General features: G+C 39.1%; 1 protein-coding gene across 1 annotated transcript; it reads left to right on the forward strand.

The window, feature by feature from the left end:
- Window positions 1-4,021: 4,021 nt before the first annotated feature.
- Window positions 4,022-4,951, forward strand: LOC142856709 (olfactory receptor 5AK2-like). The gene has a single exon (XM_075984376.1). The coding sequence runs from the start codon at window positions 4,022-4,024 to the stop codon at window positions 4,949-4,951; it is 930 nt and encodes a 309-aa protein (XP_075840491.1).
- Window positions 4,952-13,979: the final 9,028 nt, after the last annotated feature.

The raw sequence follows: 13,979 nt of genomic DNA on the forward strand, positions 1-13,979 counted from the left end.
CAAAATATCCTCAACATAACAGCTAATTTGCTTTTCTAATTAAAAAAATACATTTATTCCTCTGTATCCACAATTCTCACTAAAACTTAGCACTTTAAATTGATGAACAAAATTACATCTTAATGAAGTTTTCACATTTAACTCTCTGATTAATGCTGTATATCTTTACATAATCCTGTTGAACATTTAGATTTTCTTTCTTCACAATTGTCTTGTTCATATCTTTCATAAAACTTTCTGTTAGATGAATTTATAGAAATTATATATATATATATACTGGACTTTTAATATTTATAAGTGTTTTGAAAAAAATTTGCATAGCTGAATTCCAATCTTATTTCTTTTGGTACTGTTTAGTGTTTTAATAGAGGTTTATTTTTTCAAATGTTGTGTGTAGATGGTAGAAGTCTATGTGTGAGTGGTGTGTATGGATATGGCTGAGTGGGTATGTGTATGCACCAGAGGACGATGCTGGCCATCTTGCTCCTTATTCCTTTGAAAAGAGGCCTCTAATTTAAGCTGGATCCAGGCTAGTGACCAATAAGCCCCAGCAATCCCTATATCTCTATGTAGATTATAGGAACCTGTGCATCAATGTTCAATTTTTTACATGGATGTTGGGATCTAACCTTGGCGGTTGCACAACAAATACTCCTACCCTGTGAACCCCATCTGTGGCCTCAGAATTTCCCAGAGTCATGACTTCTGTTGTATGATTTATCTAAATCTTTTCTGTATTGCTAAGTCACAAGTAGTCAAAATTTCTTTTCTCAAAAAATAGGTGTTGAAGACTATAATACATTAGAAAACAATTTTAGTAAGGCATAAAGTTGGAATTCAACATGATTTCTTTATTCGGAAGCATTTATAGCACCACAGTATATTTTAACATATTTAACATCACTTGTGACTCTGTACTTCCTTTCCTCCCTCCAACCCTTCCACAAACCCTTCCTTGTTCTTTCAAATCCATAGCCTCTTTCTTCATTATTTGTTGTTACATATGTATATTATAGGTATATATGTCTCTCTGTCACTTGTATGCATGTTTTTCCCGACTGACCACTGGTGCTAATGTGCAGCATTTCCTCGTTTACCATTGTTCCTTGAGTAGGTTTGAGACCTCATGGACTTTACCTGTCCACTCTGACTTACATATTGGTGTCATGTTTGGAAAGTCATGCTGGTGAGACTTTATGTATGGAGTTTCTGACACATCTAGGAGACAGAATCTCACAGAAAACTCCTGATCCTCCGGCTTTTATCTCCCTTCTTCGATAATGTCCCCAGGGCCTTCGGTACAGGCGTGTTTTATAGATGTGACCTCTGCCACAGAGCTCCACAACTCGGCATTTTTGTTGATCGTGGTTCTCTGTAGTGGTCTCCATCTGCTGCAAAGAGAAGTTTCCTTGATTAGGGGTAAAAACTGCACTTACCTGTGAGCAGATGGACAAATGTTTAGATTATCATTAGGGATTACACTGGTTTAGTAAAGTGGTGGTTGGAGATTCTCCTCCAATAACCATGGCTTCTCTAGCTCTGAGTAGTTGTCTAGGTTTCCAGTGCCAGGCATGGTTTCTCTCTTGTGGAGTGGGCCTTAAGTCCAATTATAGAGCTGTGGGTGCTGTCAAAGTATGCGTGCCATGCTGCCCATTGATGTGGTTTATAGGCATCATAGCTGGGTAGGAGTGCTGGTTGCCTCCTTTCTTTGGAAGCCTGCACAGTTTTTCTCAGCTTCACTGATGGGCTCTTCTACTCACAAGCCAGTTTCATGCTGTCTTCATAATTACCATTTCATAATAACTTCTTTTGTGTGGCAAAACAAGTGGTTCCTTCAACTTTTCCTTTCAAGTTCCACATAGAATTGTCAAGTTGAACATAAAATCTCCTCAAATATGTAACTGGAACTACAGAGAATTTATAGGTTAATATGATGAAAATATAATGGTACAATTCTGCAATTTCATACAAGAAATCGGTGGTTGTATCTTCAAGCATTAGGCAAAGCTATTCCCTTAATAAAGAACATAAATATACTCTGCTATATTTACATTTAGATTTTTAAATCTGGCTGAAATGTTCGTTTTCTTTGTTGTGGTTTTGTTGTTGTTTTGCTTTGGTTTAGTTTGGTTTTGTTGAGGTTTACAGTTTCTTACGCACACACCTCATTACCCACCACCCCTCATTACCTTCTGTCATTCCCTCCCACTCCTGCTAAAATTCTTTTTTTCCCAACTAGTCCTCCTCTTGCTTTCCTGTGTTTTGTGTGCAACAGGGGCCTTTTGCAAGTGATCCTAGCTATTGTGTGTTTATGACTGCAACAGCCACATCACATCCGGAAACCAGCCTTTCGGAGCACTCCTCCGGCTCCTGTGGTCTCTCCACTCATACAGTGCTCCCTGGGGCTCAGATGGGTGATGCAGATGCCCCATTTAGAGCTGAGCACTAGGAAGCCCCTCACTTTCCACACTTTAATGAGTAATGAGCCTTGGCTTTGACCACCACCCACCAAACACTAAAAGAGGCTTCTCTAACTAGGGCTCCATGCTACAGAAGTCTGTGGGTATAAACATAAGCATTTCCAAGGCAGTTTGACTAGATGTTTATTTAGCAAACCATCAATAGTAAATTCCCCTATAAGAACCACAATTCTCCCAGTCATAGGCTTTTGACCAGCTATACGGTAACACATTTGTATTCCTGCCCATAAATCTTTCTCAGATCCAACCAGAACGTGGTTGATTTCCTCCAGAATAGTCATCAAGTAGACATATTTTGACTAACAGACTGATATTATAGCACACGGAGTTCAGAGCTAAGTTATAGTACAAATCATTTTTTTTAGTATTGCCTTCTTTTTCCATAAAATAAATATTTATGTATTAGCCTAGTATCAAATGACTTTACTAGACCTACTAACAATTTATCAGATTATTACTTCAGGAAAATTGGATTACATAAAAATAAAAATAGTCATGATTCTTCCTATATATTTATGTTTAACTTCTTTTTATATCTTTTCCGCTAGCTTGAACCTCAAAAACCATTGAGTGTGTATGTGTGCATATATATATTTGATCACCTCAGGAATCTTGAATTAATCCTTTATTTATAGGCACTACTTCTCATGACTTTTTGGTAATGGTGATGCTCACTAAAGAAATTTTATGAAACCATTTACCAGGGTAACATCATTCATCCCCATTCATGTCCCCTAATGTTTCCCAAGAAAGATTGTCAGCCTTTGCCAAATAGTGTTTGATATCTTTGGACATGATATGGCTCCTGACCTTTACTATATTAACACAGAAAATTGTATCAACTAATTTTCTAATGTTAAAAATGTTCTCATTCCTTAAACAAATATAACTTGATATTGATAACTTAGAAAAAAATGACTTTCCTTTTATTCATTTTTTTCTTACAAATACATTTTACAAAAGGTTTTATTCTCTTAATTTTATTTACTCTATCCCTAGACAAGGGAAAAGGCGCATTTGTTTGTGACTCTGAAAACACCCCTGCAAGTTCTGTTCCTTCTCATCCAAAGAACACGCAGCCTGTTGAAGCCCATGACCTACAGTACCTAAAACATGACTTCTAATCTGTTCCTGAAACTAACTGAATCTATACAATCTACTCATTTTAGGTCTTCCACCAATGACTAAAAGTGATAGTTTAGTACCCACACAATACACTTTGTTTTTAATTTATCAGTTAAGTGCAAACCTAGAAGGAAAAGGAATGGATATTTATTGATGTCAGCTTTCATCTCTCTAATCACGGCTAGATTTAGGTGTTTGCATCTATAGTCCCAAATTAGTGAAATTTTAACTTTCTTTTCTCATATTGAATTTATCCTGGCATTTATGTTATCTTAGCCTCATGAAATGAGTTGGTTAATGTTCTTTTTAGTAAATCCTTAATAAGGGAGGAATTCTTAAAAGCACCATCCCTTGATGAGAAACTGTTCTTAGTTGATACCTGCCAATTTTCAGGTGATATTAAATTTCTGTTAACCATGGAACACAGCAATGACACCAAAGTGACTGAATTTATTCTCCTGGGATTTGCTGGACAGCACGAGTCTTGGCACATCCTCTTTGTGGTGTTCCTAGTGATTTACACAGCCACCTTAGTGGGAAACGTTGGCATGATCCTGCTCATCAAACTCCATTCTTCCCTGCACACCCCCATGTACTTTTTCCTGCAGCACTTGGCTTTTGTTGACCTCTGTTATTCCTCTGCCATCACTCCCAAGACATTGCAGAATTTTGTGAGCACAAAGCCATCCATTTCCTTCACTGGATGTATAGTTCAATTACTGGTGTACGGTACCTTTGTAACTAGTGACTGCTTCATCCTGGCTGCTATGGCTGTGGACCGCTATGTGGCCATCTGCTACCCACTGCGCTATCCTGTCATCATGTCCCAGAGACTCTGCACTCTACTGCTTCTTGGTTCATACTCTATGGGCTTCTTAAATGCCTCTGTAAATACAACTTTTACTTTCTTATCAAACTTTTGCAAATCCAATGCCATTAATCACTTTTTCTGTGATGTACCACCAATTCTTGCCCTATCATGCTCCAGTATTGACCTCAACATCATGGTATTGACAATTTTTGTGGGATTTAACTTGACATTCACTGTATCTGTTGTCATTTTTTCCTACGTATTTATCTTGGCTGCTATCCTAAAGATGTCTTCTGCTGCGGGAAGGAGAAAAGCCTTCTCCACATGTGCATCCCACATGACGGCTGTCACCATATTCTATGGAACGCTCTTATACATGTATGTACTTCATGGGACCAACAGATCTCAAGAGCAGGAGAAGGTAGCTTCTGTGTTCTACGGCATTATGATTCCCATGCTAAACCCCCTCATCTACAGCCTAAGAAACCAGGATGTAATAGAAGCCCTGAGGCACACAGGAAAAAAATGTTTCTAGAGGAAAACTTGGTCTGCATGTCAACGTGACTCAGCAGACGAGGCATCAGGACGCTGTCTCTGGTCAGCTTTGGAGATGTGGCAAATGTTCATGCTACACAGAGACATTGCTTAGTTACAATGACATCTAAAAGACTATAATAGAAAACAATTAAATTATCAAATAAATCAGCTTGATTTTCTTTGTGTGTGATGAGAATCAAATCTAAGATCTCTCATATTCTAATCAAGCACTCTACTAATGGTTTTATCCAGGTATCTGACTAAAGTATTGATGCTTTGTACATTTTATGAGCCTCTTTCGAGAAAGTAGTCATAAAAAGTTAAATTATAGTATTTCTGTCCATCTTATAAAGTTTAGTGGAATTTTATACATTGTATACAACTATGATATTATCAATTTTCATAAGTAAAATTTTTAAAAACTTCTGTAAGGGTCTAGAATGATGGCACACACCCTTAATCCCAGCAATCAGGAGAACAGGTAATACTGAGTGGAACATAAAACCCCTTTTGTGATTCTTTTTCATGTGTCTTTAGTCAGTTAAATGGTAAGAAAGAGTTGGTGGGAAGATTAATAGGACAGATTTCACCACCTTTCCCAAAACCAGGAATAAAACATAAATATAAAAGATGACTAAGAAACACTTGAAGCTGTTGAAAAGGTACAAAAATCATATTTGAATATTTTACTGTGTAAATATAGACATGTTAGAAAATAATATGAATCTATGTTTCTTTGAAATGTACATTAAGCATTAATATTCTTCTATGAAGAGTTCTTCATCTTCAAATAGATCCATAGCTCAAATGAACTGCTTATATGATCATGATCATTTCCTTTCAAAAATATTTAAAAATATCTTCAAACAGCGTAAAACCTCCTAGATAATGCTTGTCAGGAAATTTTAAGTTCCAAAATATTGTGAAAGGTAAGACTATCTTTATATCAAAAGAGGCCACCAAGATTTCTCTCTTGTCCTGCAACTTGTCTAGTTCTATCTACGGTGTGTGACTTGAGGAAAGGTCACTGAATCACTGACTCTCATTGGATTTAGGGTCCGGGGTGATATCCAGTGTGTCTTTCTCATTGTCATCTGCATGCTACCCATGGTGGGTAACAATGAAACATCCTCCTAATCAACACCAATGGTAGACTTCAGAGTCCAAGGCACTTCTTACAACATCTGGCTTTTGTTGATACCTCTTACACATCTGACATCACTCTGACAATGCTGCAAACCTTTGTGGTAGAAGACAGATCCATATCATATAGAAGATGGTAAAACAATTGTTGGGATATAGTACATTTACAACCAGTGACTGGCACCTCCTGGCAACTCTGGCCGTATAACATTATGTGGTCATCTATGATTGACTTTACTAACCCACAGTCATGCCCTAAAACGTTTATATCCAGAGAGTAGCCGGTTCCTACTTCAATGGGCAAACAATTTTTGCTGTACACATAATCCTTACACTTCTCAGTCATGCTGCAAGTCCACTATCAATTGCTCTCTTTGTGAACTTCCTCCAGTTGGTGCATTTTATGCTCCAGCTTTAATACCAACATCAGGCTTCTTGCTATCTTTGAAATTTGACTTGACATTCACTGTACTGGTCATTATTTTCTCTAAATAGGCATCATGGCCACCATTCTAAAGACTCCCTGTACTGTAGAGAGAAAGAAAACCTCCTCCACATGAGACTTTTACTTGGTAGCATTCTATATTATCCCAATTTATAGTTAGTTCTGAGGATTTGAAAGTGACTTCCATATTATTTAAATTTTTAATTTAATTTATTGTTTTTATTTTACATACCAACCACAGTTCCCCCTCCTCTCCTCCCACTCCTCTGTTTCCCCACTACTTCCCAACCCCCATCCACTCCTCAGAAAGGGTAAGGCCTCCCATGGGGAGTCTACAAAGCCTGGTATATCAAGTTGAGGCAGGACCAAGTCTCTCCCCACAACATAAAGGATGAGCAAAGTAACCCTCCATAGGAAATGGGCTCCAAAAAGCCAGTTCATGCACTGGGGATAAAACATGGTCCTACTGCCAGGGGCCCATAGACTGTCCAAGCCACAGAACTGTCACCAACTTCCAGTCCTATGCAAGTTCCCCAACTATCAGCCCAGAGTCAGTGAGCTCCCACTAGCTCAGAGTATCTGTTCCTGTAGGATTCCCTATCATGATCTTGACTCCTTTTCTCATATAATCCTCCTCCCTCTCTTTGATTGGACTCAACCCAGTGTTTAGCTGTGGATCTTTGCATCTGCCCCCATCAGTTAAAGTTAGATGAAAGTTCTATTAATTAGAGTGCCTCAATTTGAAAGCCAGTTCAGGCACCCTACCCACTATTATTGAGTCTTAGCTGGGGGTCATCCTTGTGGATCCCTGAAAATTTCCCTAGCACCAGGTCTCTCCCTAACCCCACAATGACTCCCTCTATCAAGATATCTCTTTCATTTCTATCCCTCTCTGTCCCTCCCCCAACTCAACCATCCTTTTCCTTCATGTTTTCCTCCCCTCTCCCTGTGTTGAAATCTCCAATCTACAGCGTAGGAAGAAATAAGGTAAAACATGCTATAAAAAGCCATAGGGAAAAGGATCCTTTAGATTGGATACACTTCAATAAAATCTGCAACATCAAATCATGGCTAAGACTGTTCGATTACATTTAATACTTATGAAATATAAAACACTGAGTTTTTAAATTATGTCTGATATCATTAATATACCAGATCTTATAAAGTAGGAATTGACCTCTTCTTAAACTCATTTGCTTTAGAATAGGGTTTCTGACCAGTATCTTGTACTACTCTAGAGAAGGACCTTGCAAAAACAACTGAAGACAACCAACATGCATATGTAAGCTTTAGAAAATATTACTTCAAATATTTCCAAATATACCTTATAGCTATAAAAATCTGTGAATATATATATATATATATATATATATATATATATATTCAATGTTAACATTGATTCTCATTCCTTTTCTCCTTTGATAAGTCCCCTAAAATCCAGGGGAGTTTATTTATAAATTTGATTCAAATTTTCACAAAAATCTGACAGTGGAATAAATTTATTTATTTTAAGGCCATCTTCTGATTCACATTATCCCTTCTATGCTTTTGGTCTCATGTTCATTACACTTCGTGGAATTTGAAGACACATTTCTTCATTATGTAGTCCTTTATTTTATTTCTAGCCTAAAATTACCTTTGAAAAACCACAGTATAACCACTTTCTGTTTTGTTTTGTTTATTTTTTGGTAGTGAGCCTAGTCTTTAACATCTGAGCCTTCGCTCCAGCCCAACACTTTCCATTTCTATCCCAGGAGAGAGAATATAGAAATAGGTGGTCTTAAAACTTTACCCGGCCTTATTCATTTACAAACAATTTACAGAACATTTCTGTTCAGACAAACCACTTTAGAATTGATGAAAAACGTTTTGCTCCAAATGGGAGCCCACTGCTTTGTAGTTGGTCAGGGAAATGGCTTCAGATCATTCTCCCACAGTCTTCATCACACTATCACTGTGTGGGTTGTTATCCCACCATTCACTCAGGTCTCTCTGCTGACTGTTCTGCTCTCAGAAATGTTCTCAGCTATAGAACTGTCACACATTAGAGGGTCAGCCCTATGCAGGTTCCTTAGCTGTTGGTCCAGAGTCTATGAACTCCTATCAGCCCAGATTTGTTGTTTCTGTTCTTGTACAATGCTTCCTCCCTCTGTTCAGCAAGACTCCCCAAGCTAGACACAGCCCTTGGCTGTGCAACCATTGTGTGACTTGATCTTCTCTGGGACTGCTAGTGGTGGAAGCAGGACCTGTCCCTAAGGCTTTGACTGGCTTCCAGGAACATATTTCTCATGCTGGTCTGCCTTGCCCAGCCTTAATACAAGGGGAGTCCTGCCCCTTTCTGAACAGAAACAGAGGAAGAGTAGATGGGGGACATGGGAAAAGAGTAGGGAGGGGAAACTGCAGTCAGGAAACTGCAAAATAAATGAATAAGTTTAATTAATAATAAAAATTAAAATAAATGTTTTTAAAATGCTCTTAGCATCCACTGGATCTTCACTCATTTCCCGAATGATTACATGTTTATCAAACTCCAATGCAAATCTGACCACCAAGGTACCCTTAATAGATGGCAATACTGTAGATTAACTCTCTGACAGCTATGTCAAAATTCTAATCAACAATGATTCATCCTACTGTTAATTTATTTATGAAAAACACTCAAGTTCAATCTCCCTTAAGACAAGAGTCCATCTGTTTCTTCCTAGCATGTACTAATTGACATGAATTTATGGGGTATCCAATAACATAGTCTTTAGTGAACAAAGACAACAAAGATGAGACCATTAAGTGAGAAGGTATACCACTAGTTATCCAATGAAGTGGCTGTCCTCCTGGAACCCTGTGTTTTCTAAGGACTGGTTGATAAATACAACATCTGCTTCTTATATAAAAACAGGCTTAAATCACCAACCTTATTTTACATCGGTAAGGAGAAGAAAGAGCTGACCATATAAAATATAAACTTACCCCTACAGAAAGAGGTATTACAGCATTAAACAGTTTGCAGTAGAAATGGCACAGAGAAAAGAATAGCTATATACAATGGGAAGACTGGGAATGTGTCACCTTTTCACAAGTGTCTTCATTGCTATGGCAAAACACACGCAACTCATTTCTTACACCCTTCTGAGAGAACTGTGGTTACATGGAAAAGTAATGTCGGCATAAGTGAACAGGATACATCCATTTCTGTCACGGTTAGGGTAGTATTCATCTTACTGTTCATCCCTGTAAGAATTACAGCTCAGATGGAGAGGTATCCTGGCAGCCAGTAGCCAAGAAATAACACAAAGTCACACCATACAACAAAACTCATACAAAAGATTTATTGGGAAGGAAGAAAACAGGAGGGTGACTGCCTCTGATTGGAGGAGAAATCCTTTTGTACACTGTGCATATGTACTGCTCTCCTTGGTTAAATAATAAAGCTGAATTGGCCTATAGCCAGGCAGAATAAATCTAGGTGAGAAAGCCAAATAGAGATACAGGGGGAAAAAAGGGTAGAGTCAGGGAGAGATATGAGCCCAGGAAGGAAGATGCCAGAGAAACAGTAAAGTTAAAGCTACATAGCAACACATAGATTAATTTAAAAAAATGGGTTAATTTAAATATAAGAGCTAGTTAGTAATAAGCTTAAACTATAGGCCAAACATTCTATAATTAATATTAAGCCTCTGAGTCATTTAGAAGCTGCTGCTGCAGGGCAAAGCAGGACAGAGAAACCTCTGCTTACAAGGACAAAATAGGTGGCCCCAGTGTCCAGAAGGAGAAAGATAGATCTCCCTGATACTGCATTTAAAACAGGGACCCTTTCTCCTAGAGCTTGGTTTCTATTCTCGCCTTCTCTCATGTAGCCTGGCTAAGTCTGTCGCCCCTAACGACCTGGTCCTTGTTTGATCCTCCCTGAGTCCTGGGAACACCCACAACTACAGACTGCAATGACATTTTCCTTTTCTGTCATCCATGGAATGTGTCTCTTAGTAAACCTCCAGCCTCTCCATCTGACACTGACCTGAAGGGATCTAAATTTATTTGCTTTTCAAATCAAATTTGACTTCAATACCCCTTAGATAATCAATCTAAATATTATTTGGGACCTTCACAAATGCTGTAAGCTATCTGGGAAATGAAAAGAGATTCCCCATTCCCTATTTCTCTGCTCCAAACCCTATATGTTTTTGTCTGATATCCCTCCTCCACAAGCTTTTAAGTTGTGGTAGATGGATATGTAAGTTTGTTGCAAAGAAGGAGCTGGGAGTGAGTCCTAGAAGGTGAGAAGGGAAAAGGAGTAGGCCAGCTGCAACATGGAGACACTCCTCACTGCTGGTGCTTCTCTCAGCTCCCTCCTGCAACAGCCTCTGTCTTTTTGCCAGGACCCAAAAAGTTCCTATCTCTAAGCCTTTTCTGTTTGCAGTTAGTAGATTCAGCTTTACAGGAATTCAGGTGTGTTTAATTAGATTGTTGTTTTAAGCCACCCCACTTGAGTTAAAACCTGGCTCTAGAGTTAGGGTATGGCTCCCCTTCCCCTAGACCCAAGCATGCTTGTTTAAAGGTTTCTTCCAAAATATCTCTCTGTTCCATATGAGAATAGCCATGTGCTGTATGACAGAGAAAGGAAAGCAAGACAAAAAAAGGGGGACAAACTATTACCAGTAGGGACGATTGCAACTCATCTAATTTTCTTTTGATTTTAGTTTAACTCTCTAAAACTTTTGCTAGGGTAAAAATCTTATCTCAAGATTTGTAAAACTATTCTGCAAACATCCTCAAGATTTGTAAGCATATTGGGTATGATTAAAAATCTGTAAAATTTTCAACAAAAAAGGTTGATTTAAAACTCAGAGCACCAGGGTCGATAGTTAAAAATCTATACACAATTTCCATCCATTTGCATGCAAAATCCGAGAAGTCATTGTTTTTTACCGCAGCGTAGTACTCTAATGTGTATATATTCCATACTTTCTTCATCCATTCTTCCATTGAAGGGCATCTAGGTTGTTTCCAGGTTCTGGCTATTACAAATAATACTGCTATGAACATAGTTGAACAAATGCTTTTGTCATATGATAGGGCATCTCTTGGGTATGTAAGGGGAGATGGGGAGAGAAAAGGGAGAAGGAAGGAGGAGGGGAACTTGGGGAAACAGGAGGATTGGGATAAAGGAAGGTTGGACAGGGGAGCACGGAACCACAATTCTTAGTTAAGGGATCCACCTTAGGGTTGGCAAGAGACTTGATCCTAGAGTGGCTCCCAGGAGCCCATGGTGATGTCCTCAGTTAGTCCCTTGGGCAGCTGAGGATAGGGAACCTGAAATGACGAATATATTGCATATCACCATAGAACCTTCATCTGGTGATGGGTGGAGATAGAGACAGAGACCCACACTGGAGCACTGGACTGAGCTCCCAAGGTCCCAATGAGGAGCGGAAGGAGGGAGAAGATGAGCAAGGAAGTCAGGACTGCAAGGGGTGCACCCACCCACTGAGACAATGGGGCTGATCTATTGAAAGCTCACCAAGGCCAGCTGGACTGTGACTGAAAAAGCATGGGATAAAACCGGACTCTCTGAACATGGTGAACAATGAGGGCTGATGAGAAGCCAAGGACAATGGCACAGGGTTTTGACCCTACTTCATGTTCTGGCTTTGTGGGAGCCTAGCCAGTTTGGATGTTCACCTTCCTAGACATGGACAGAGGGGGGCAGACCTTGGACTTTCTACAAGGCAGGGAACCCTGACTGCTCTTTGGACTGGAGAGGGAGGGGGAGAGGAGTTTGGGGGAGGGGGAGAAGGGTGGGAGGAGGGGGAGGGAAATGGGAGGCTGGGAGGAGGCGGATACTTTTTTTTCCTTTTCTCAATAAAAAAGAAAGAAAAAAATCTATACACAAGTAATCCTTTTTATTATTTCTATTGAACTATATATTACCTAGCAGTGACTTATATCTAAATTTTCAATCCCTAATACAATTCTGGCCTCCAGAGATCAAATTAAGCTCAGGAGTTCAACAATTCTCCCCATGTATTGTCCTAATTAAAGGAAGAACACATCCTAGAAGAAGATGGAATTTTCAAATATTTCTCCCTTTTGCTCTAAGAGGCTCATGGGATGGTTCAGATTTTATCATCTTGCTATAACCAAACTGTGCTTGTGTTATGGCACTTTCCTGGTGTCTTAGTTCCTTCGTAACAACCGATAATTATGCCTCATGAATCTGGAGGACAGAGGTCTGATATGCATTGCTGGTATGGAAGAGTTCTGGTGAAGGCTTTGAAGTGGTTGCAAATTGTCAACCTTTCCTTCCACTGCTTCAGCCACTGTGGAAATTGGTGCTGTTTCTCACAGAGCTGAGTCTCTAATGTCACACCAAGTCTACATTATGTCCTTATAATTAGGTTGTGTATACACATATTGTTTTTCAGAATTCCATGGTTTTTTAAAATAAATATATTGGCAAAGTTTTATGCCTGGCTCTAAACACAACTTCTTAGTCCTGTGTTTGGAATGATGCCCAACCTGACTTATAACAGGAAAAAAACAAAAGATTGTTAAGTAAAAGCAACAGACCAAAAGGCAAGCAAAAAATAATTCAATAATGAAAATAAAAGGGGAAAATGGCCTCTCCAGTAACTTAAAATTCATTCAGCAATACAATTTGTGAAAATTGTTTATGTAATTGCATCCCAGTCCTTGGAACCTCAGTTTCTCAAGAGAATATTGATCCCCTATGCCCTACCTATGAGCTCTCTCATGAGGGAAATGCACTCAGGGAGGTCTTGATGGGCAATCAGCCTGTACCTATCACAGAGAGAAACTGTGGAAGCAAAAGTAGTGAGGATAAAACAAAGCCAGTGAGGTTTCCAGCATCTTCTGAGTATCATTGCAGCAGGTAATGTGGTATGGCAAAGAGGGTCAGCTTAAGTTCCAGAATGTTCCACCTTCAAGACCAGGAGCCATTTCCTCCCTGGTGTCCTTGTACAAATGGAGAAAGGGAAGTGAGTTGCCCTGATTTGTCCAGGAACGGCGATGATTACGAAAGAATCAAGCAACTGAATGACAGAATGTAAGTGAACTCCATCAGTGCCTTGCTCACGTCTACATGAGTGAGTGCTGAGTTCCCTGTGGTGGGAACCTCACAGGAGAGAGCTTGTTTCAGCCTAGCATTGCTAGAAAGCAAGCTTTGGTGCTGCCTTCTTCCTCCTCAAAAATGTTAAAGCTATTTTAGAGTGCAAAAGGAATCTACAATCTCACCACTTGGAAGACAGAGACAGTAGGATTGTTATAAATTGAAGGTCAGCCTGGTCTGCATAGCTAGGTCCAAGACAATCAGGGCTACATAGAAAGACTCTATCTCAAACGTAAATAAATAAAATAGATTAGGTAGCTTAGAAGTTTAATTATCTCTATATATCTCAAAATAATCATCAAAAATTTGGCTTGT

Source organism: Microtus pennsylvanicus, chromosome 9 (genome assembly GCF_037038515.1).
Source record: "Microtus pennsylvanicus isolate mMicPen1 chromosome 9, mMicPen1.hap1, whole genome shotgun sequence".
Lineage (NCBI taxonomy): Eukaryota > Metazoa > Chordata > Mammalia > Rodentia > Cricetidae > Microtus > Microtus pennsylvanicus.